The sequence below is a fragment of the Anoplopoma fimbria genome, chromosome 17 (genome assembly GCF_027596085.1).
Source record: "Anoplopoma fimbria isolate UVic2021 breed Golden Eagle Sablefish chromosome 17, Afim_UVic_2022, whole genome shotgun sequence".
NCBI classification, from domain to species: Eukaryota; Metazoa; Chordata; class Actinopteri; order Perciformes; family Anoplopomatidae; genus Anoplopoma; species Anoplopoma fimbria.
This window is the reverse complement of record NC_072465.1, coordinates 3,083,085-3,109,641: the sequence shown is the minus strand read 5'-3', so window position 1 is coordinate 3,109,641 and position 26,557 is coordinate 3,083,085. Positions and strand designations below refer to the sequence as shown.

The 26,557-nt window shown below is 43.4% G+C and overlaps 1 protein-coding gene across 1 annotated transcript in view; it reads right to left on the bottom strand.

The window, feature by feature from the left end:
* The window catches only part of LOC129105266 (plexin-A1-like), a 186,626-nt gene that overhangs the window by 39,655 nt on the left and 120,414 nt on the right, over positions 1-26,557 (bottom strand). Inside the window, 3 exon segments of the mRNA XM_054616196.1 lie at positions 3,927-4,117; positions 6,485-6,581; positions 19,412-19,612. Of these exon segments, the coding sequence (XP_054472171.1) occupies positions 3,927-4,117; positions 6,485-6,581; positions 19,412-19,612 (489 nt within the window).

The following is a 26,557-nucleotide window of genomic DNA, read 5'->3' as shown; positions in this document are numbered from 1 at the left end:
CAACATGTTTATATAAAAAGCTAAGTATTTACTCAGCACTGGCTTGTTTCATTATTTCTGTGAGACCGATAGTTTTGCTCTGAAACACAATACAGACCTCTAAAGAGAAAGACATCTCTCCTGACACTGGCTGACAGATGAGGAAAGAAGAGGGGAAGATGATAGAAGGGCAGGACAGATGAAGGACGATGAAAAGGGAAGGGGAAGAAGGACAGGAAGGGAAAATGAAAGAGGATCGAGGGTTGATAAAGGAAAGGAAACACAAAAAAATTGTTGAACGAGGGAATGAGGGACAGAGGTTACAAGGAACAGAAGAAAAGGAAGTGACAACAGAATAGAGAGGTAGCGAGAGATAAAGAAGTCTGGCAAAGGCCAATATTGCAGCTTAACAATACAAGAAGGAGAAATCATTGGCCTTTAGCAAGTACACCAGCTGTGAAAGACTCGCACGCTGACACGATTCCATGCAATATCCGATAGATTTTAGAGCACACAAAAAACAATTTCTCATATACAAAAGATCGCAAAGAAGCAAAAAACAGAACACAGAAGTGTGCCATATTGCACACACACACACACACACACACGCACACACACACACACGCACACACACACACACACATCGCCTGTGTTGTTTTAATTGGTTTCTAAGGGCTAGCTGTAATGCTCTTCCTGTCCCCTAGGAGAAGGCAGGCAGGAGATGATGGATGATGGAGGGCCAGGCAGAATCCAAGGCCACTACTAGGACACTGCTGCACTACACTGGGACACAGCGCCAAACAGTGTGTGTGCGTGTGTATGTGCGTGTGTATGTGCGTGTTTGCGCGCGTGTGCGTGTGTTTCACTGTCTGTGTGGCTGTGAATCTGATTTTTATACCATACAAGTTGTAGCTTAATGTTTATCACTGATTTTAAACATTTCATATCTGAATGTAGGCCTTTCAGAGTGTGTGTGTGTGTTTGACTGTGGGAACCGGAGGGTTTTTTGCTTGTTCGGGTGTGTTTGTGTATGCTTTCACACACAAACTGTGTGTCTGCTTGTTGTGAAAGGAGAACTAATTAATCTTAGTGCATAATGTCAGCGCAGAGACAAAAAAAAAATGCAGCACAATAAAAAATAGCACTTCAACAGCCTAACAGCTAAATTCTTGGTCTAAAACCAATCATTTAGAGCCTAAAACATCAATTGCAGTGTTTGGAGAACAGCGCTTAGGTGCCAGAGTCATTAGTGGAACGGTACCCAACTGCACACCATTGAACAACGTTAAATGGGCAATAGCACACTTGCAAATGACACCAAAATGGGTTCAACGCTTGCTGCTTTGAAAGCTCTGGATAGCTGTGTGTATGTGTATATTATGTGTCTGCATGTTGTGTGTTCGGTCACATAGTGGCGGCCGTTCAAATACACACTCTCTGGCCCAAAATAATTTAGCGACTAATCTGCTAGCTGATGGCCACACAACAGCTAGCATGCTGCAAAAATTAACAAAGCAGCCTGAATAAACCAAAAAGGAGTTTTTTTCCTTTAAAAAAAGAGGAATTTGACTGAACGGATGGTAAGAAGTGAAGTAATATTCAATTTGTGTGGTGGATGTGATGCTCTTTGGGAGAACTAAATGATGAAATGACAGAAAGAAAAGGGAGAGATTTCCTTTGTCACCTGCGGATGATCTTTTGGCATTAATGTCACACTGTAAATGTCAAAGGTGGAGAGAAGGTGGTGAGGCTGGTAGCGCGGCTCGGTGATAACGCCTCCTCCAGTGTCTCTTCTCTTTTTCTATCCTTCTTTGTCTCTTCTATTTTCTCAAACCTGCAGTACATTTCTCCTCTTACTGCTTTTGAAGCTACGCCTGCTTTTTGACTGCCACCAACATCTTGCCCTGAGGCCAGGATTTACCCCTCAATATGCATGCAAGAGCACATGCTTGCTTGCACACACACACACACACACACACACACACACACACACACACACACACACACACACACACACACACACACACACACACACACACACACACACACACACACACACACACACACACACACACACACACACACACACACACACACACACACACACACACACACACACCACCTCATACACCCCCCCATCTCTCTCATACATATACACACACGAACACAAAACCCAATTGCCTCTGTACGCTTGTTTCAAAGAGATAACTGAAGCGGGCAGGAAGAGAGAGAGAGAGAGAGAGAGAGAGAGAGAAAAAGAGAGAGAGAGAAAAAGAGCATTAGCGAATGGATTTATCTATGTGCCAGTGCCCCAATTATCCAATATCTCCATTACGCATTCAGAGAGACGAACCCGTGTCACACAGGAAAAGTACTGAGGGCTCCAGCCATACAAATCTGCATCGGTAAAATGGGCATGCATTAAAAGCCATACATATATTTCACACTCATTTAAAAAAAGAGAGCAATGGCACTCGTTTTGACTCAGATGATGATTCGTATTATTTTAGAGAAAGTTCAATTTAAAGAAAAAAAAAAAAGCAGAGTTAAAAGCTTGAGGAGGAATGACGGAGGAAAGGAAAAGAACGAGCAAAAGGGTCGAACTTCAAGACGAGTCTCACACGGCGGTGCATGGCTTTCAAACCGGGCTCTGTGTGTTTGTTCGCAAGATCGTGCATGTGTGTGTCAGTCCCAGTGGTGAGCTGTGGGGACGCTGACCCGGGTCACAGTCGGACGAGGACCACCGCCACGGTTACCCGGCGGCAACAGATGGGAACGCCATGGTGTTTAGACGCCTTGGCTCACCCAGCCTGTCAGATGTACACATGCGCACACACATTCTGCGCCCATGGTGTGGGACACAATTAGCACAATTGCACATTCTCTGATTCTTTGTCACCCTCCTGCGCGCGTACACACACACACACACACACACACACATACACTACAGACAACCAACCTCCCTGCCTCCTCAGGTGTGTAGGTGTGTGTGTGTGTGTGTGTGTCTTTAGTCATCATCTCTAATCATGTCAGTGTGTTCAGTCTTGGGTGTTTGTGAACTGCCTCCTCCTGGCCGGCCCATCTGTGTTGTGGTTGCCGTCATGGTGATGGCTTCTAAGTTGTCTGTCCTCCCTGCCGCCTCTCCTCCTATGATGTCCCCTTCACTTCACTGAGGCCAAACAATGACGCAGCATAGGTAGGGATTTCTAATCTCTTTCTTTTTATAAAACTTACTAATGAGCTGACTTTGGCATTGCTTTGATTTGTGTCTAAAAAAATCAGTTTCAAAGTTTGCTGAACAAGAAATAATCACAACCCTGTTACAAAAGGCATACTGTCACTTTAACCCCCCTCCTTTCTGACCCCTGCCCTGAATAAAACCATGACTTGTTTGTTGTTTTGGAGGTGGAGTTGCTGGGCAACGCACACCAAACAGCAGCTAAAGTGTCTGCTTTAACTTTAGCAGTGGTAAGAGAAGAGTTTTTCTTCAACTTGGATTCAGCAGCGCCATGCAATGTTTATTTTAGAGTGGGCTGTTCCCCGGCCTCACAGACCTTTGGGTGTTAATGTGTGAGGCGACGGCGTCAGTTAAAATCTTTGACGAAAGACAGGGTTAACTCCAAGAGGTTTTATTTTTATTTATGTAGTGACCTAAAATATATATATATATAAAAACACATTTTTACAAATTTATTTTCAAACTAATCTTGAATAAAAGTATGGTATTATAGCTTTGGAAAGGTACATTTGTTTGTTATACACAAACTACATTATGGTGTGTGCTGCTGCATGTCGTGCACTTTCAATCCATCTTAAAGAGGTGAAAGTGTGTACTTGCAGGAACATATGTGCGGGTAGGAATGTGTTACCTTGCTCGGCTTCGGGGGCATACTGAGCTGCTATATGATGTTACGTGGTGAGCATGTGTCGTTACTATCAGGCCTTACCTTGGTGATCTTGGGGTGTGCACAGCGGCTGTTTCCTGTGGTGGCGTGCATCCAAGTGCTCTCTGGAGGAGTACACTCCTGCCTCATGGAGCACTTCTTCTCCTGTACGCACCAGCCGCACTCAAACCTGGGGTTTGCCTTCAGACACATCCCACAGCTCTCCCTCAGGGCATAGCACTTATACAGGTGGGCTGGTAAAGAGAGAAGAAGAAAGGGACAGAAATTGAAGTAATGAGAAAGTATTATTGGGTGGAATGAGGATAGGGAGGAAATGAAGTTACTTTAACACCAATATAGTTTGTATTGAATATTACAATACATGCTGACTGGGTAAACACACAACCTGAGGGGTAGAGCAGTTGGAAAATCTGTTTCTCAACTTCCACACAAAAAATTCTAAAAACTTCTTCAATGTCACTGAGACTAAGTTAAGTTAAGGCAATATTTCCCAAAGGCCTCAGGAATTGTGCAGCGAAATCTTTTCTCTCTCTCTCTCTCTCTGCTATTCCATCCCCAAATCCCATTGGTCACGGAGCAGCTTTAAAGCAACCCTGTACCAATTACTGGCTAAACGTCTCCTCTGTAATTACATTAACATATCAGTATTTAAGACAAGCGAGCATCGCTCACATTCCACCAGATGATTATAATGATTGTGAAATAGGGAGGGGGGGCAGGCGGTGAGGAGAGATAGACCGGGAGAGGAATCTATGGGCTGTAGGTCAACTCCGGTTGCACTTTGGGAGATTTACACTTAGGGATAACACACAACACATAGACACTGATGCATGTAACAGATGCTCATTAGACACACTTTGTCTCCGGAAGAACTATCAACGGTCAAATAATTTCTATGTTGGCTCTATGAATATAAACATCCCATTATTGTGGATTACAGTGGGCTCCTTATGTTTGTAAAGGTTACAAACGCATCCATATAACATATCAGTCAGAGCCAGCGGCCTGAGGAATACGTGAAATCTGAGACTTCATTACCTTGTTCGGTACATTTGGACTACAGGGACTGACGTCGATAAATGGGACAAAGGGACTCTGCGTCGTTACCTTACATTACTGACAAAAAGGCAATGATCGCTGCTTCACAGACTTTAGAGATGTAACATCTTCTATTCTGAGATACTGCTTGAAATCTCTTCGCTGCGTCTTTAACCATCAAAGAGCAACTAACGGCACCAAACAACGCAGCTCCTTCTGTTGTAAAAAAAAACCTCCTTGTGCATGTCATCAACAGGCCGTATCGAACGCAGTGGTGGCTGCAGATGATGTTACTTTACTTCACAGCAAGAGAATTATGTTACAGACCCATGCTGTGCTGTACAGGCCACAATAATTATGGAGACAGCCCTATACAGACTGTCCTACCAGTAATTATATCCAACAGACATGATCTCATTGTGTTCTCCCACAGCGGGTATGTGTATGTGTTCAATCATTATCCTCTTGGTCCTTTGTATGCAGGGCGAGTTGTGGTTTTACATTAGAGTACATATGGTAATAATAAAGTGTCTAAAAGTGGGTTTGGATACAGTGGTGCCTACAATGTTAAAAATTCTACCTGTCAACCTAAAATTGCACAAAAGGGTTGTAATAATACATCCCTCTCTCAAGATATTTTACTATTTAACGTGGAGCTGAAAACGAGGTGCAACACAAAATAAATGTTATGAACAATCTTTATCAGTCGACTTTGATCTTACTACAGTCTGTTTTGTAAGCATACTGTTTCCAAGGTCAAGAATGAACCTTATCAGTAACAATATCTCAAAGTTGGTGATTACCAGTGAGAGAAAATCTATTTTTTTAGTTTTAGTTTGGGGAAAGTACCAATACCTTGAGCTGCTTTCTTCACCAACATTGTGATGGATGTATTTTGCCTACCCTTTTTACTCTCGGCCTAAAATCGGACTTTGAATTGTGTCGAGAACCTCTGGTCTGATCTTAACACTGCACCTATTGGCCTCGTGACTTTGCAGAACGCAAAAACTGTAGATCCCCAACTTTATTCAACAGATTGAAATCTAATGTTCCATTGCAGAGAGAATGCCTGCGTATAAATTGGTCATTTTGACACTGGTTTATCAGTCAGTCTGCTGAATGGAGCACTATTCCAGTCTCCCGCACACAAATACACTCACAGTGTTGGAGCCCCTTACAGACAAAGAATATAAATTAGTGGGATGGCCAAGGGATTTTGGTCACAATATAAATGATTTACTATGCAGTTGGAGCTGGGTTTTTTTTTTGTAAGTCACAAAACGTCTGTATCTATAAGTCCTAGCAGGTCCTGGATCCTACATTTTTGAGATGCTGTAACAGCCATGACTTATTTAAAGATTAAAGAAAAAGAAAAAACTGACAAATCAACACAGCTTTTGAAATGGGATTGATTGACTACAATGTCTCATGTTAAAGGTTAAGACACATGACGAGATTTAAGAATACTTTCATACTGATTATAATAACACTATCTTATCCTTATTTGCTCATGCAGATTGAGACAATAATGGTCGACAATGTTAGTCACCACGTTAACTCACCTTGGATGTTGTAGGGGTTGTCGATGACAAAGTTTCCGTTCCAAACCACAGACAAATCCACGGGCAGGTCGCTGATGTCATTGCCTTCATAGGCATACTGAAATACAAAACGACATCAATATTAGCATTCACAGTCACATATTGGTACCTCAAACAATAATTTTCTTACACCAATAACATCATTGTAAGACATCCTCGGTCTTTTAATAAAATATTAAATTAGTGAGAAAGAGGGACAAATCTGCCAATACCAAGAGCTATCTCAGTTCAGCTAGTGGCGTGTAGTTATGTCATACCCTGCGGTGCTCACACAGTTGAAGGGCCATAAAAATGAAAGATGAGAGACAGGCTATATTGTGATTTTAACACGCAGCACATCCGCCGCTGCCTGGCAGAGCACAGAGTTGATTAAGAGATTGGAATCCCCATCACTGTATGACTCATTCCATTCCAGTGATGAATGAAAAGCCTAATATATCTCCAACAATAATATTCTCATCTAATTTCATTTTTGCATCCTGAACTAATAAGAGTTGAAACGTAATTGACTCGTCGTCGGCATAATCAGTTTAATGGAATCGCTTTAAATGAGACAACAAGCTTCAAAAGCGGCGATGTGATGGCGCCGTGTTAACCGAAGGAATAAAAGGGGAAAGAGCTCTTGTGAGACCCTTCCCAACATCCGAACAAATAAATTATCGATGACGATTATCACCGGCAAATAAAATGCAGCTGCAGAAGTTACATCGCCTCCCCAATCGTCTCTCACAAACACTAATCAGCCAAACACTGAGGTAAACACACAATCATCTCAGTACTAATTCATCTAGAACCCCACATCCCACAGTCTGAGACACAATATGAATTAGTAACCACTCCATCCGCTAGTTTACTTTTCAATACAATAAAAAACTGTTTGTATATAGCAAGCGAGTGTGAGCTTGTCAGACTTGAGATAGGCCACGTTAACCTAATACCTCTGTCAGTCAAAGGGTGTCCAGTCGGTCTTACTACCCCTGGTATGGTCACTATCTTCCATGACCCGAGGCTGAGAGATAGCAGGACTATTCTCTTCTTGTGGAGTGGTGATAAAATCCGATGTGAAAGCCCTGAGCCTGAGGCTATGGGGCCCTCACAGATTGAATCTAGCTACAACTTCGCCACTATGTGACACCACTCCAATGTGATACTGTGAGATTTATCTTGACATCTGTAATAATAGTGAATTGGAAATGTATTTGAGGGGTGGAAAGTACCAAGAAAATGTGCATAGAGAAGATAAGAAAATGAGAGGACACGGCAATGTCACAATGTGTGAATGGCTGATTAATTCATTCTTCACTTTTTCGCGATTGGATGATTTACATTCAGCAGGCCCTCAAGGCGGAGATGCTGATATCCAAATGAAGGAAGATGTCTCCATGTATCTCAGAAGAACTACTACTTTGCTCTCGGAGTATATTTTAAGGGGGAAATTCTTCAAAAAAGGTTTTTAGGCACATTTTGGTGCCCTTATTTATTTAGTAGCCATGAACTATTGAAGAGGAAACTTTTACCCCTGAGTAACTCCACTTGGGAGCTGGCCAGCAGAACGATAAACAAGAAAACGTTTTCATAAAGTTAGGGAGATAGCTAGTCATTTTTCATCCAACAACTATACACAGCATATTATAAAATGAAAATGATTATTATTTTTGTTACAGTCCTAGATCATCATGATTATTTTTCTCCTTCAAGGCCAGTGAACCTGGTTTCTAAGGACAAACAACGGCCAACTTTACTGCAGTGGGGTCATATAGGAAGGTAAGGTTGAAGGTGACTATAAAAGAGCAATCTGAAAAGCACCAATAAAACTGGACAGAGTGAAGAAAGAAGAGGGGAGAAAAGCATCAAGTGATGGTTAAAAGATGAGAGAACGTTTGGAATGGCTGATGGGTCGGAAAAACAGAGGTGGAGTGTTCTGGGACAAGGAGTGCCGAGAGCAGAAATATGAAAAGATGGTGGAAAAGGGTGAGGGAAGTGGATAGGGAAAAGAGGGGGAGAGAGGATGATCCAGCAGCAAGGGTGAGGGAGAAATAGTGAGGATAGAGAGAGGTGATTGTGAGTTATTCTGTGGACACCATTCATTTACACATGGAATAAGAGGCCGCGGCTGGCCTGTAAGCGCCTGAGCTGGTGGGGGCTAAAGTGAAATTGGCATTTTCAATTTGTTCCCTGACATGTCTGCCTTGGTCTTTTCACACATTCCTCTGCCGCCTCACCCTCTCTCGCTATCCTCCCTTCCACCGCCTCCTTTTCCTCTCTTTCTCCCTCTCCCTCTCATTATTCCTTCCCTCTCCCTCTTCACGAACCTCCTCCCCCCTTCAATTTCAGTCAGACTTTCTCTCCCCTACCTCAATCCCCCGGAACGCCCACAGTCAAACAAGGAAAAATGGAGCAGATTCCTTTATCGCATATACCAAACATGTCCAGAGAAACACATGTGCACACTGCACTATAAATATGCATTCTGCACACGGGACAGTTTCCAAGAGACGGATGCCAGCGAACGCATTAAAGACGGATCGCGCAGTCTATACAGGAAATAAAAAATGATAAATAAAAACACATGAAAGCACAGGGAGATAAGACACTCACACAGTAACACATGTTTTGGATGTCAGCTATTATTTCTCTCTGCTGAAGTCCGAGCATATGAACTTCTTCAATCTTTCCCTCCCTCCCTCCCTCCCTCCTTCCCCCTCTCCCCCACAGGAGACCACCCAGTCTGCCTGGGAACAAGAGCACTTCTTCACCGGGAAAAGATGTGAAGAACATGTGAGTGTGTTTTAGTGTGTTTGCATAAAAGACAATGAGAGAGAAGAAAGGGACATGCACTGAAAACGTGTGGATGTAGAGAGAGAAAGGGGTGAGAGAAGGGCAGCAAGAAGGAGATAAGAAGAAAACGTGAGGGGAAGAAAAGCAGATGAGACAGATGAGATAAAACAGACACTGAAAGGCCATAGAAGCAAATGGGAGGAAGATGGTAAGGGAGAGAGAGAGAAAGAGAGAGAGCAGGGAGAAGAGTGGCGTTATGCCAGCTATGGGCAGCTTCATATTTGGCAACTGTTCAGGCTACTGTAGGTGTTTCAAATGTTGCATACCTGCTCTTGACAACCAGGCTTGCTTTAAAACACTGCAGTGGACAACACATTCACAGACTTGTGACAAGACACGAAACAGCAGCAGCAAGAAAGTTCCATTAAGCTATATTTCATATAAACGTTAAATCAAGGCTTGTTAAGACAAATGGTTGCTAATTGTTTTAGTTGGCCCTGAATGACAAAATCCAAACTAAGCCAGCTCATATAAAATGTTGGACAGCCTTTACGAGCACAGGAGGCCACACAAGCCAAAACCAGATTTATAAGTTCTGCAGGTGGCGTCTCACAAGACAGGAAACTGAAATACGATTTGGGCATTTGGCTATTTGTACAAAAGAGAGGCAGTCAGTGAGTAAGTGCAGTATGGAATGGGTTGGTTGATTTTTCCGCAACCCATAAGCCTTCAATCATTCTGTCTCAAACCTCCCAGCTTCCAGTATTGGATGGACACATCTGAAATGATGGCTAGACCATTAGCACAGTCTAGCCATCATTTCAGAGGCATGTTATGTCAGACAACAGGAGCTTAAGAACAATCTTCTTCGTGTAATTCACTGCCAAATACGTGGTATGTTGTATCCATTTCTCTATTTCAGAGTCGTTAACTATGTCTTTCCTTGCTGCTCTGTTATATCCTCTCAGGACTGAAGACCGGCTACAGTAAAGGACACGGGGTCAAGCTTCCTTCCACTTCCATCCCTGCTTTCTCTGATGACCAGCCAATCAGAGCATGGCCTGATCCCCCTCTGGATCACATGAGAAGAGCCAATTGCGCTGATAGAGAAATAGATAATAGAAGTGTGTGTGGACCTCTTCATCCCTGCTTTACACTCTGACAAGTCGTCACCCTGAAAAGCTGCAGCACACCGAGGTGTGGAGGCGCTAAAACAACACTGCCTGTCCTCTCTCCATTTTTTGTTTGTCCATGTTACAGGTTTGTGTCTGTGTCTGCTCAAAAAGGGGGGTGAATGTTGAGAGGGGTAACTGGGATCTGCTAAAGTATGTACCTTCACTCAACAACAACATGAATATTTAGTTAGGGAGAGGTGTGCATGTGCGTGTATGTGTGTTTAATGGGCAGTAGAGTGTGGGGGAGGCATAGGAAAGGTTAGGTTATGATCCAAAGCTCATCTCCTCTCATTGCACCAAAGGCTTATTAAACTTTCATGCTGAACCACCATTGTTGCACAATACACAGTTCAGGGAATACACACATGCGCCTTGGTGCATGGTTTATTCACTGCACAGCAGATATGAAAATGCAAACATTAAGCAGGTTACTCTGAAAAGGTCAGGATTTGCATGTGTGAAGTGGAGAGAAAAACTGAAACAGAGCCACAAAAATCACTATGTTCTATATTCAGTGATTTAATTATGATATTTGAAACCGTATAGAACGACCGTTACAATTCCTTCTGTCTACAGTCTTTGACCCGAGGAGACATGGAGGGACAAAAAACAGACTGAAGGTAAGTGGAAAGACAAAAAGGAGAGCTTGCTAGTGATAAGCTAGCAAATGTAAACAGAAAACACACAGACCATTACAAAATACTAAAGCATCCGGGAGAGGAAAAGACATAGGTGAGGAGAGTGTTATGTTAAATAAAGAACATACACTTCAGAGAATGGAGTGATACATATATAACAGACTAGAAGATACAGTGAATTGGGCAGAGGAAGAGCAAATAAATCTCGAAAAAATAAATTTGAAATGTGAAATATTAAGAATAAGGATGTTCAAGTAGGAAGTGAGACGTTGACCCACGGCATTCTCTCAACCAGCTGAGCCTGTCACTGAAAACTTAAACTTAAGGAGGGGAGGCAAGGATAGATGGATGGAGAAGGAGGGGGGGAAGGAAAACAGGTACGAAGTAGCATCAGGTACCGTCTGTGAGGGTCACCGCCCGATAATTAGTCATTTTGAAAGCATGTGCAAGCTGGACGGCTAAAAATACCAAGCTAGCCCAGGGCAAGCCCATACCTGGGACAGAGTAGGTTACACTCTTCCTCTTTCCTTCCTCCCTAGCTCTCTCAAGGTGATGACGTCTGTTATCAAATATTAAGACCTGACAAAACGCATCTTACAATCTAGATTAATGGCAGATTTTTGTGGAGTCACATTGGGACAGAGCAAAAAGAGAGCTAATGGACAGAGACTGAATGTTGGCCCATTTAAAATGTGCTTTGGCAGTGTACAGCAAACAGTACGTCAACGTATAGACACAACTGTGCCCTTATATACACACACACACACACACACACACACACACACACACACACACACACACACACACACACACAACACACACACACACACACACACACACACACACACACACACACACAACTTCCAGGCAGATATGGCTTCCTAATCAAGGATCAAGTGGTAATCCTTCCTATAGCTTAGCGTGTGTGTGTGTGTGTGTGTGTACTGTATGTGTGGGGTCAGGCGGCGTGGAATCAGCCTCCGCTCATAATAGGGACCTGTTGGCCAGTGCTAATCGCTAATGCTAACAGGATTGGAGGGCATGGCCGGACCCAGTTACCCAGCTTATCTCTTGGACGCACACACACGAACACACACATGTGCATAGTTGCACAGTTGCGCACATACATTCTTCATTGATGTAAATAAAAAGAGAGAGGGAGAGGGAGGGTAGGGGAGAAAAGTGCTGGCTTGAGGAAAAACATAATAATGCTGCCACAGCCAGTGTTTCTTATTTTCTAGCCTACGCATTAAGCTAGAGTAAGCTTACTAGATTTCTCCCCGGACAAAAGCCTGAATTCTGGTTGTTTGCAGAAACGTCCCTATTTCCAATTCCCTCACCCTTTTTCACCTCTCAACTCGTGCCATTCTTCTGGTGGCCATTCTCCCCTTGCAAACTCCACCGCTCAACTGTTTTTTTCCACAAGCCAACCAAGCCACTTACATCTATTCACTCAAAACACATGACTGCAGTATTGCACCATCTATGCAGTAGCACTCAGCGACAGAGGAGAAATCAAAGGATTGACGCTGATTGAGCAGCAATTTACATATTGGCTGGGGTCCTTTGGTTTGGAGTTTAAATGCATCTGACTTTACTAGCGACGGTGGCTATTGCTCATGCAACTGAGAGATTTGGACAGTACTGGAATGTGCGGCAGATCACATCCTGTGTGCCAGAGGATTTCTGGAAGGTCTACCCATCACTAGTTTTAAATACACTCCCTGATTAATATCACAGAGTTTCTGTCAAGTTCAAGTCATTAATAAAAAGGGATACCAGCCAAATGCACTATTCACACTGACTACTAGCACTTTGACTTTAATCTCTGATACTTTCATTTGCTATTCATGAACTGTGAACTGTTACTGCTAGGTTGTTAAGGTTTCTTTCTGCACACATCAACTTGTTTGGGGCAATAAATATTCTAATAACAGTTTCTCATTCATTCAATTACAACACAAGTGCTATTATGGAATATTATATGTTCTGTAATATGGAAATGGAGCGTGGTTAAATCACTAAACTCTACAGCAGCATACAAGACATTCACCGTAGGTTATGAGTAAACAGACTGAGGCTACTGTACTGGATTTAAAATAACCCAAAATGCATTCAGACAGAGAAACAATGAGGCAGGCGGGCAGAGGTCTCCCCTCTGGTTTAACCACTTTCTCTCCGCTCCTCTCTTCTCATCAGGCTAATAGCACAAGACTCTCGCTATGACAATCATTTTTGCAGCTTCCCTGACCCCATCAATCCATCACACAGAGCTGAACACATTGAAGGGTGGAGCACTGCTATAAGAAAGAGAGAAGATTTAGAGTAAAGGTTACAGATTGCAGAGAGACAAGGAGAGGGGTAGAAATGAGAAATAGATGGTGAAAGTGAGGTGGAGGATGGGTGGAAGAGCTGGCGTATGCTTATGGCTGAGCAGCAATTAATCCTTGTTTATTCAGGACAGGAGCGTGGGAGCTCTGCTTTTCACCTGTCAGAGAGGAGGAGGCAGAGATCCAATGACGGGACAGAGATGAAGAGGAAAGAGGAAGCTGGAGGTAGAGATGGAGACAGGTAGATGACTGGGAAAGAGGGAGGGGGAATGCTTGAGAGGAAAGTGTGTGAGGGAAGGGAAACGCCCTCTCTCTCTCTCTCTCTCTCTCTCTCCCGTCTCTGACTTTCAGCTGCTTCATAGTAAGATGGATCGGAGAGCAGTCTGTGTAAACAGGAACACACTGTTACCGAGTTAATGTGTTAAATTGTGTGAGGGCCAACAAATGCACGAAAACCTCATTGAATTCTCACAATCTCTCCCCGACACGAACGAACACAATGTAGCGCCCCAGAATCTAAATGGGATCAGTGCGGTCTGAGGTATCACATGATTTTGGGAACAAAGTAATGGAACAACGAATGGTTCTCAATCTGCAGCTCTCCAAAAATAAATCCAAGAGAATTTCCCATGCACTTTAAATCCACCCCGACCCTGAGTGTGTGTGTGTACCCTGAACACACACACACACACACACACACACACACACACGCACACACACACACACACACACACACACACAGTCTGCAAGCCAATTAAAACAGTGTCAGTGTGTGCCGTGGCTGACTGCGGTGGCAGGTCTAGTGTTTATATCTCATTAAACTGTGCCAGGCCATGCCAGACCGGGCTGTACCATGCTCCGCTGCGCCTACCCTCCACCGACCAGCGCCGAGGCCCTCATTAGCCTCGTCTCTGCCACCTTTAGAACTTTGTGTGTGTGAATTTATGAGTATGTATTCAAAATGACAGGATTTCTCCCTATATAATTTACAGTTTTACAGTCAGTTACATCTTTTAACGAATCCCATAAACTCCAGAAAGTTTTCAAAAAGTCAGAGAAGTTTGAATCAGCAAATGTGTGGCTAATGTTTCCTCTTAAACACACACACACACACACACACACACACACACCACACACACACACACAGTGTGGTTTGTGTTGACTGCCTTCCCTGCAGACACGTTTGGCCTCTTCTCTAGACCTCTATTTGCTCCGTCTATCAATTAATTAATCCATCTCTCCATCTTTCTTGTCTGCCGTCCTTCTCTCATTTCCCATTGGAAAGGGTGCAGATTATTTGTCCTCTCTCTCCTCCAAACTCTCCCTCTGTACGGTCTCATTGCACTCTGCCTCTTTCCCTCTTCATCCATCTCTCTTGTTGCTCCCTCTTTTTATTCCTGGTACCGCTGCCTCCAAACTTCCTCGCCTTTCTTTTACTTTCCTTCCTCACATTGCTCTCTTTCTCGCCTTTCCTTCTCCAAATCTGTAAGGCTGCTTTCCTCTTCTGCTGTCCCCCTGTGTGTGTATGCGAGAGTGTGTGTGTGTGTGTGTGTGCATGAGCGTCCGTCTCTGCTGCCCGACTGCAATTCATCATCATTTTATCTGCCTTAATTGGATGCCATCAGGACCCCTGATACTTCCCATTTCTCCTTTAACAAACAGCTGCTCACTCCGCACAAGGAAGAATAATACACCGACACACTTCCTATCCCAAACTAGATTTTCTCCTCCTGCTCCTTGTCTTGCTGCTTCCCCCCCCCCATTGGTGAAAGAGTGAGAGAAAGAGTGTGATGGAGTGGCCGAGTGGTTTATCAGACAGAAGGTAATGGTGTTGGGACTGCGCTGATATAATCTGTCCTCTCATTCCTGCCCTCCAGGGGGAAACAAGAAAGAGGGATACTGAAGTACAAATGGGCAAAAAAGCTAAGAACAGGGGGGAGATAAAGGAAAAGAGAGGTGAAAAAGTCTTGAATAGTTCTCTCCTCTCATCCTCGGCCTTCAAACAACGCTCAGCAGCACTGCCAGCCTCACTGACCTCAGAGTGTGGTCATTCGTGTGAGCGAGCGCTGTGTTTGCACATGCGTTTATTCGCTCCCATGGCCCCTCTGAGCACAACTTCCCAGCCCACAGCTCAGCATCTTATTGTCCTTTGCACCTTCACCTCGGCCTCTGATTGGCCGACACACACCAGGAGGCTTCCTGAGGCCAGGTCAGAAAACCGAAAGGAGCCGATTTAGTCACCAGCTTGTTGTTTTGGTTGCTGCTGACCGGAGTTAACTGTTACCATAAGGACTGGCGGATGGCTCCGTATGTGTCAGTGGTAATGTGGGCTTGTTTGGCACCAAGAAATATGATGAGGACTCTTTTTTTATTTATTTTTTTAAACAAAATGAACAGTATTTTTCTCCAACTTGCTATAGGACCTTGGACAATCTGCCTTTTAGTCAACTTTCACAGGTTCCAAAAATGTTGATTTATGTTTGGCTCAGTACCCAACTTCAAAAGTGAGAATGGGAAAGTGAGTGACGAACAATATTGTTAATTTTAACCCTCAACACAGCAAAAAAATATAAAGCTATGAGCATTGAGCAAAACCCTTAGCCCAAACGTTTTATTCTTAAAAGTCTCAACACCTTGGCCTACTTATTTCACGTCCATGCTTGCAAAAAAACAACCTTCCTCCAATGATGCATTCTTTCTCATGTCTTGTGATACGCCTGCTCTTTCCTTCTTTGGGATCAGTTGCTACAGTAACTTTATACAGAAATACCATAGCATCAATATTTCCCCCTCCTCCATAAGCAGATATGGAAAGTCAATACCCAACAAGCTTAGCATGGAGCTGATGTTACACTATCGTATATCATGTGTGTCACATATACAGTAGGTTATTGACAGCCTCCTGTTAGGCGATACTATATAAGAGGCTTGATATATTACGGTCAGTGCAAAAGGAATAAAGTATGGGAAACTGGAGTTTAAACATGATCCAACGGTGGATATCTTGTGTATCCTGTGGATAGTTTGTCTTCTTTTGGATAGTGTGATGATATCGCATGAAACAAAGTGAGTTTTAGCCTCAGGGGAGACTTTTGAGCTGATTTTGTCCCTCGCACCCTCTCATCTAGCACCTAACTCTGCCTTTCGCCTTTTTCTATTCATCTCACTTGAAACTGTGTACTACGCTCCAATCCTGCCCTCTCTCTTTCCCGCTCCTCTCCGTTATTACTTTATAGAAATTCACGCCACAGCTCTCTCCTCTCTGCCCTTGTCCTCGTCTCTGCCAGTGTATGTCAGTTTGACAACACTTATGTGCATCTCAAACCCAAGGCTAAACTGTGGATTAGCACTCCTGTGTTTATCCCATTGATTAGCAAGCCCCCCCAGTCTCCATGCATAGGTGTAATGAGCAGCAGGGCCAGCACAGACATGCAAAGCTATCCTGGGATCCATAGCCTAAGGCACATTGAAGGGTGCACATGTGCACGCACACACACACGCACACTGATTAACCCCTATCCCCATAGCTGTGTGCATAACAGATGAAGTCTATTTCTACTGCAGTCATGCATGATTCATTGAGTTGGTGCTGAACGCTGTCAAAGTAGGAACAAACATGGAGGGGAGCGCATGAAAAGTAGAGATATGAAGGTCTATAAACGGATAAACTAATATTTAAGACCCTCATTCTTGTGAAATACTGCTCCGGAGCTATAATAAGACTATCGTTCTAATAATTCATGACACATAATTACACTCATAAGCTCAAGCCTGGATGAATTATGCCTTAATGGAAAGTGCATGCAGCTGGCACCTTTTTTTCATCCACAGAATTTAACCATGGCCTCACGTAGACTCGATGCACGCGCTGCGTCGATATTCTTACCGCGCAGTCGAGTTGCCACGGCTAATTGCTAACAAGGGCTAAGCGCTGACAGCCCAAGGCTAATTGCTGCTAGCATGTCTGCTTCGTGGACATCAAATGGAGAAATTCAGCTTTTGGCCGGGGTTGGGATTTGTTGCTGATTAGCAGTGGCCTTGCAGCTACTAATAAACAGTCAATAAACAGACATCTCTTTGGAGAGACAACCCTATCGCTAGCTAATTAGCCCTGTCTTCACAAACAACTTGCTAGCGTGTGCCAGCACCTGAAGACTGTCCGTCGATACGGACAGAATCAAATGCTGCGCTGGCTGTCACAGTGGCTACCCAGAAAGCTATACAGCTAAGGAAGGATATGCTGCTGGTTAGTGCTGTAAACGTGTTTGCTCATATCTATATGACTCTATATACTTGTGACTGTTATGACAATGTTTAGTATATAGAAGTGGTAAAGTTCTTTAAAAGGTGCTACAGCTTATTAGCAAGAAATATCACGTCTTTGAGATGTTTCTACTTTATTTTAATCTGTCAAAGATATTCTTCCATTTGCGACACGTTGTGGTGACAGCTGCAACACCCTCATCTAAAACAAAATTAACGGCAGCGGCTCTCATCTCATGTCAGTTTGTTGCCTTTCATTTTATGTTGAGATAGAGAGCGAGACAGGGACAGGCAAGCGGCAGAAATAAGTGTGTGAAAAAGAGAGAGAGAGAGAGCAGTGAGGAAAGTAGTGAATAGAAGGGGGGAAAAAAGGTATGACAGACGGAGGGGGAGGGAGGGAGAGCCAGAGAGAAAGATGAGCTCTACAGGTAGAGAGAGGACGGGGGAGAAAGAGGTATGGAGTTGAGGTGTAAACATGATCAATCCGCTCCCAACTAGGTTCAGAGACAGACTTCCTCTTCGCATTTTCAGCCTCAGTGAAGCACAACGCTAGCTACCTCTTATCTGTCATGCTAGTTTGAAGCCTCACAAACACACACACACACACACACACACACACACACACACACACACACACACACACACACACACACACACACACACACACACACACACACACACACACACACACACACACACACACACACACACACACAGCCATATTTCAACACACAGAACAGGCATGGACTCACATGCACAAACTCCTCAGCCTACCTGTAAATCCCCTATACACACACACAAACACACAAATTCTTATTAGAAAAGTTCTTTAAAGTGTGAAAAGAACACTTTAATCCAGCACACACCACTCATCCCCTCCAGCCACAGACGCATAGAAAATCATAGGAGCAGAACAGAAACTATGATGGCTGACCACTGCGGCTTCACACATCATTAACATCAATGATGTAAATGAAGTGTTGCATGATGATATGTCAAGATTCCAACCAGTGCACACTGACACTTCCCCCGCAATGAAGGCTTATCATAAGTGTGTCTCAATTCAGATAATGTCTATGTGAACTCTTTATGTCAATATCTATTTGCCAACTATAAGTTCAATGTGGGAAGATCAGCGTTAGATCATTTATCTAGATTGCGACCGGGCCAGTGTCCACGTGGCACACGGTGATCTATGAGGACAATGAGCATGTTAGTGTCCAAAGTGGTCATTAGTTGAAGAAAGCCATTATTTAAACCCTGACCGAGTCAATGTCCTTACTGGAATCATGATTCAGTTACCTAGTTGCCTTGATTAGATGAAGAGTAATAGTGGTAAATCACTATGCTTTTAGCCTATACAGAAACCAAAGCGCTGGCCATTCAGTCTATACAGTGATCTGGAGTTATTTATAACTAACGCTTTACATCATGTGCTTTTATTTTGTCAGTGTATGACTGTAATGGCATACATCATGTTCTCCTTACTGAACTGTCAGCATCATTCAACCGGAATCCTCTTGATACACAATACACTAACTAAATTATTTCTGTAAACAACACCATCCAATTTTTTTGCCAATAATATCACTAGAACACAACCACCATCACGTGCTGTGTTCTCCACCGCGGCGAGGCTTTAATGGCATCCACTCATACAATCAGATTACCCATATTTCCTATCTTCCATCCCTCTTTACTCACCGCTGTTTTCTGGCACTGGATGGAGGTGCTGTTGAAGCGCAGGGCCGGCACACTGTGGGTCTCCCCTTGGATGTGGAAGACACACTCGTAGTTCCTCTGTCCTGACTGGGGCTGGGGCAGGTTCTTGGCAGCTAAGGTGATCGGCTTGGTCACCCCGACAGGGATGTAGATCTGGGTTGAGGGAAGGATCTGGGGGCAGTCCTGCAGAGACAAAAAAAAAAGAGATACTTTTAGCTTTAAAGCTTTTTCCCCCCCAAAACGAAACAGTTATGTAAGGAATGAGCTTGTGATATCCAGTCGGAAGAGCAAGCAAACAAAGCACAAATAGCAGTAAGATAAGATAAGGAGCGATGAAATAAATCAATTGTTTGTTGACATGTAAAAAAAAAAAGGCGAGCAAGCCGTGGGTTACTTTTGACTTCACGCCAGTTTGCCACAGCACACTCCTCCTAAAGAGCTATGTTGTGATGCAGTCTTTACATGTGATGCAGGCTTGTGCAACACTCCCACTGCAGTTGCACCAGATAAATGCTGCACGACAACACTTGAGCAAGAGAGCCTTCATACAAAGTTCACAATATATTATCTACCCAATAAAACTATTTGCTTCACAACAGTGCTGCATTGTTATAGCAGGAAGATAGGCTCCAGTGTATTGTGTTCATGTGTGGAGTGGTGTAATGAGCTCATGAAATTTGTCAGCTCTGGCCAATATCAATGACTGTTGTGCGCACACACATGCACACCCACATACACACACGCAAACACAATCTTGTTTAGATCATCTGGGAGCAGCCCCTTCATTGGCTCACGCCACTGGAGCTCAGCGCCCTGGAGGGCTTGGCATGTGTCCTCACATCGATGCATATGGACAAACAAGTTTCTTAATGTACAGTTGGATTAATGTGCGCCTACGCTTGCACATGTTTACTTCACTGAGGCAGAATAAGACAGGACAGTCCACTCAGTATGTAATGTTTCCTAGATATGCATGTGTGCATGTGCTGGAAGGAATGAAGTCATTAAAGTGTTCATGCCATGATTTGGCAGCGATGCAGATCTCGTCAACACGGATAATGAGAGAGGGAGAAAGAAGGAACAGGAGGGTGGGTGACGGAGCTTATACAATATGAGGTAAAGCTTGGGTGGAACTAGCCCACCCTGTGTCATACAGTTTGAGGCAAAAGGATAAGAAAACAGATCACTGCTGACAAATCACATATTTCACAACCCAGAGAAACTGTAAAGTGACTCGCATAATAAGAGACATGTGGCAGGGGGAGAATGCTAACTTTTTTCATAAAAAGGGAAAAGGGCCTTGAAACTGTGGACTTGATTCTGATCAATCATTCACCTAATGAAACCAAAACACATATCTCAGCTGTGTTTAAACAATAAATCTCCATCTTTTGCCCAGTCTAAATAATGTATCCAACAAGTTTTACTGTTACAAGGATGTAGAAGCGTCTGATATTGACAGCGTCCAGTTGCAGGATAGAACAACATGTTGACAAGTCAGAAAAGGTGGTATAAGAAGACACCGACCACATCCTTGTAAAATATTCACTGCACATCCTCTGCTTCACTTGTTGTAGCGTTTCCTTTAAGCAGATAGCTGGCTCCCTGTCAGTGAATTTTTCTTTCCCCTCCTCTCCTCTGAGCTGTTGTACATTAGAAGCTACAGCGCGTCCCCGGGGCCTGAACACAATGCCGGAGTTTGTTCATTAGGCTGCTTAGCCCTGGCCTTGTGTGTCTGATCACACAAAAACACATGCATAACACATAATGAGAGAGGGGAGTACTATAGGAGGAAGATGAGGGCTACAGAAGACCTGGCGTATAATCAACTAGGGGAAGGTGGGTGATGGGTGGAAACGTGGATGGCTCAAAAGGACCACGTGAGGTAGGGAATGGTGGAGGGAGGAAGAGGGAGAGAAGGCAGAGAAGAAGAAGGTGGGAATGAAGGGAGCGGCGATAGAGAAGGCAAGGGAAAAGCATGTGAAAGTAAGTGAAGGAAGCGAAGAGGGAAAAGCAGAAGAGGCAAGTTTAATTTGGAACAGAGCAAAGTGGAACGGGGGAACTCAGAAAGCTGTTGATGCGAGGAAAGGAGGAAGAGAAATCGAAAGACTACAATAAAAGGAAGGGTCAAAAGAAAAGACAGGAGACAGAGAGAAGACATTTTAGAGGAATGTCTGAATCCCTTTGCACCTTTTCTGTCTTTACCCTTCCCATCCCCTCCATCCATCCTACAGTACAAACCACGTACCCAAGCCCCCCCGACAACATCCTACTTAATTAACAGCCTGAAGCCTCAGACGACGGTTGGAAATTGATGGAGGGGGCCAGAGATGGAGAGAGAGAGAGAGAGAGAGAGGGACAGAGAAGAAAGCGTGGATTAATTTGCACTTGTGGCTTTTGAAGTTCTGCCTCAGTAAAAAAAGATTGTTTGTGTCAAAAGCTGTGGGCTTGCATTGTCAAAGGTGTCCATAAAAAAAAAAAAAAAAAAGGTCTGAGCATCCTGCTGCTAAAGCTAACTGTGTCAGAAGCTAGCATAGCCTCGAGTGCAAGCTGCAGCTAACCAATGTTTTATTCATCCCTCTATTGACTTTGTGTCAGCTCAGCTGTCTGATTGTCGTTTTCTCTGGCAGTCCTCTTTCCTTACAGCATCCATTTGATTCATTCTGTCCTATGTATTAAAATAATACAGTAAATATAGCAGTCTCTGGTGCAGTATGTATGTATAAGTGTCTCTCTACATACCAGGAAACAGAAAACAGATTTCTAGGAGACATGAAAGAGAATATGTAAAGAAAAAAGTGAGGTGTCCTGCCGCTTTACAAAACGAATCAGAACTCCAGTACTTTACATGAAAGACTTAAAAAAAAACTTACTATAAGGGCAATGAAAGAAAATATCAAATGGATTAGTGTTGGGATAGCTCATTGATGCCATGTAGCAAGAGAAATCCTACTGTGTGAAGCCAAAAAAATACAAGATCCCACTGCATTCAAGACGGAGTAGAAAGGGGTTCTGGGAAAGAGATGTAGTTAGGAGGGAGGAAAAAGAGGATATAGAAGGAAAGCAAGAAGGATAAAGCAAAAAAGTGCTCTTGAAGAGAAACTATTTCATCAGGAGTTGTGACAGGTGCCAAAACAGTTCAAAGCAGGCATTAGGGCTACGATGTGCAGAGTGCATTGAAACAATATTTCACCGGGGGGATTCGTTTGAAGTTGGAAGAGATCCTATTTTTTACCCCCTTTTTCCTGACTTCTCAGCTTTTACTTCTTTGTGAAGACGGATGCTGTGGTTTTCTTGGCCAGATGTGACACTTCAGGTGGACCAACAAGGGAAGAAGATGAAGGAGTGTGTATGTGTTTGTAGATATAGTAGTTTTTAAATGTGTGTATGTTTATGTGCTTTATCGGTGGGATAGGGTGCATGCCATACATGGCTCAGTGATGGTTGCAGGTACTGAAGGAGCCGAGTTCTTCTACACAAAAATGCACCATAGCGGGACCTGATTTTGCACAGACCAGCAGCTTGCTTCATTATAAGGTTCACTTTGTCTTCTATAACCGGCGAGGGCTTTTTATAGTAAAGCTGCATGTGCGCGTGAAGTGGAAATGATGCGTGAAGGAATGCACGCCACAGATGGTTCCTCCACACCAAAACAAGGCACAAAAACATCTGCTCTATTCTCGAGATTCTGATCACTGTCTTTGCATTCCGACATCTTCATAAGTATTTTTTTAACACCAACAGATGTGGAGACTGTAGCATAAAGCTGCCATTCCATGAAATCCTTTGTTTATGAGCAAACACACAAGCACCGGCCACTAACTGTGAAATAAGCTCTCACACCCCGCTTGGATCGGGCCGTGAAAGTGTGTATTTGTACATGTGTTTTTTGAGTAAGTGAACAAGTGATATTGTGACAAAGTGTGTGTTTATGATGGCCGCCGTCCAAGTCTCCAACTTCGGTTCAAAGCCAGGCACCTGGAGGGCTTTCTTTACCTCTCCGTGTTTGTTTTCCCTCACACGCCCGCTGTTAGCTTTGTTCCTACAGCTATCACCACTGTTTCCGTTTTTTTAACAGTAAAGGCATGTATAATCATGTAGCTTATTAAGATGCACTGTATATATTACCTAACAGAAAACGTCCTACATACAAACAAAGAGGAAATATCTTCTAGAGACAAAAACAAGCCCACACCATTATTCCCAACAAAAATAGTATTACAATGCTTGACCTATATATTTTGACGTCTTAGTGCCGACACCCAGATGCCAGTTTTGATTTAATGTCGCCATGAGCTTTCTCAAAGCAGAGCAGCTGTCATTCTAGGTCAAGCCTTTTGCTAAAATATTCCTTCCTTCATATCCAATGCACTCTGATGTGTTCTGCGACACGTCGTTTCACACCGATTGGGAAAAAAAGTAGAAGAAAATAAATTAATAAAACAAGTGTTCAGCGGCCGGATGAGATAATCTCTACTCACACCTTTTAACATTCGCCAAGAGCTGATAATGAGACAGTCGGCAAGCAAGCGTGCATGTGTGTGTGTGCATGCAGATAGGTAGAAGGTGAGAGATTAGAATCAAGACAGTAGATGGGGTTGGGTGTAGGAGGGGTTGGAGGGTGAAGACGAAAGCAAGAGCAGGATGCTATATAAATAAATAAATAAATGTATTAAAACGCCAAAAGACTTCTGAAGGCTTTGGCGTAGCCTGACAAGATATAAATTAATAAAGCTCCAAAAACACTGCGCATATGTAATGAGGCGGGTGTCTGGTCGTTTTTTTTTTTTTTTTTTTTTTTTTTTTAAAGTCCCCCCCCAAATCCAAGTCCATCTATGAATAATTAATTAGCCGCCTCTGTGATGTGGGGACTATAGATCAGGGAGGAGAAAAAATAACACGCTAAATAATGAAGTAAAGCGATATGGGGAGCCCAAGGGAGAGATGAGATGGCATGGGTGGCCACAGAGGAGCGAGGGGGGCACACTGGTACAAAAAAGAGGGACAGAGTGTGTGTGTGTGTGTGTGTGTGTGTGTGTGTGTGTGTGTGTGTGTGTGTCACAAGATCCCGACAAAGGGGTATATGAAGAGTTGAATGCTCCCCCACCGCATGTCGACATGCCCCCCCCCAAAGGCTTTGTGACAGAGGTCTCACATAGGAAACCAAAGAGTCATCTGTAACCTTGAACTAAAGAGTCCCATCTACTCCATTTTACAATCCACAATACATTAATATTATATTACGATATACGGCAGTGGATGGACCCTTTTATCCAAAGTAACGAACATGACATGGTGTGTGATATGTTTTGGCTGTGGGAAATACCAGGGGGAACGAGAATGAGGACAGTTTTAGCATCAGCATTGTGCTGGTTTTCGGTCACCGAAAAAAATAAAAAAATAAAAAGGTGTGTTTCATTATGGATATGAAGTGTAAATATATACAAAACACAGAGAAGAAGAGGGCAGGAAAAAAAACTAAAGCTTATGTGTGCAGTGAGATGAAAGCTAACTCAGACTGCAGCGGTGGAATAATGTGACAAGGCAGGACATACGGCTGGGCGGTTTTTAGATGAGAATGATCAGTTTTTGAGAAAAACAGCATAAATCATGATAAAGTACATGATAAGGACATTTTTTATTCTGCTTTAATTTTCATCCACATCATTAATGGAAGTCTGCTTCCAAATCATTTCTTAATAAATATAAACTGTGTAATATCTTGTCATACATCACAATGTCAAAGCCAGAACCACATATTCCCTTCTCTACCGTGTAGCAGCTGGCCAGCAGCCGTGTGTTCGTTTCAGTGTGTGTTTAGTGTGTGTGAGTGTTCCTCTTTGGGACTCAAACCAGCCACAGGGATTTGAAAAGCAAGACAAAAAAAAGCTTACCCATTAAATCACTGGAAATAGAGATAGGAAGGTGTGTATGTAGGTGTGTTGTCTTTTTAAAATATAAGCAAAAAAACTACAAGATATTGTACACACATAACTATATGTTAAACAAAACCGTATACACGTGTGCAATTATTATAAAAAGCAAATATCTACATGAGCTGCACGGTGTGTAACATATATGGAAGCATGTAAGTGTGTGTGTATTTGTGTGAGAGACAGTGTGTGTTCATGTGCACGAAAAAGTTGAGGCAGGCTCATTAGCAGACAGAAAACCAGAAAGATGTTCTGTGACCGGCCAGACACTCGCTGTCGGGGAGGGAGGTAGAGGTAGAGAGAGAGAGAGAGAGAGAGAGAGAGGGAGGGCGTAGGGGGGAGAGGAGCAACTTAATAAGGCAGCAACATGTAGAACAGTGCAGGAGCGACGGAAGAGACGGAAGAAAAGGGACTTTGAAGCTTGAAAGGGACTGTGAGATTGTCCGCCCACGTCCTTCGTTTTTTTTGTAGCGGAGTGGTGATGCAGTGAGGAAGAGATGGGGAGAGAGAGAGGGGGGGGGGAGATATGAAGAGTAAATGGGAAAACGTGAGTGAGCGCAGAGGAATAAGGGAGCACAGAAAGGAGCTGGAATTAAAGCGAGATGCAGGGGAACGTGTGTCATGAATGTTATTCAGCGTGGATTATCAAAGTCTCAGAGCAAGAGCTCGCCTGATTCTACCTATATATGTGTTCTTCCTATACATACATACAACCCCACTCTCTGTGCTTTGATGTACCACCCAGGCACACATACATGTTGATATCATCTCCTAATCCCTTATCCTTGACTTACAAGCAAGCTGCCAAACCTACACACTGCATCCGACATATAGGGCATAGTTTGCTATAAAACAATATTTGAAAAAAAGCAGGAATGTGGGAATATTTTTTCAGACGGTCTTTTTTTATTTCTTTCCGTGGATTTTCATAAAGTGGAGGATGGGAGGGGAGTGGGGAGACTCCTTGCACCCTGTTATCATTCTAACCCAGATATGTCAGCTGCGATCAAACCTTGTGCTTTTCAGCTTTTCAAAGACAAACCTTGATTTCAGAGGTAGATTTGCTCTCCTGTCTGCTTGCTGATGGCTCTAGACCGCGCTCACATTTCGGTCACTAAGATACACTAAAGCTGTGATTTTTGTAAATGAAAAAGAAGGGCCAAAATTAGTCGCTTTGCTTGACAATAAACTCCCT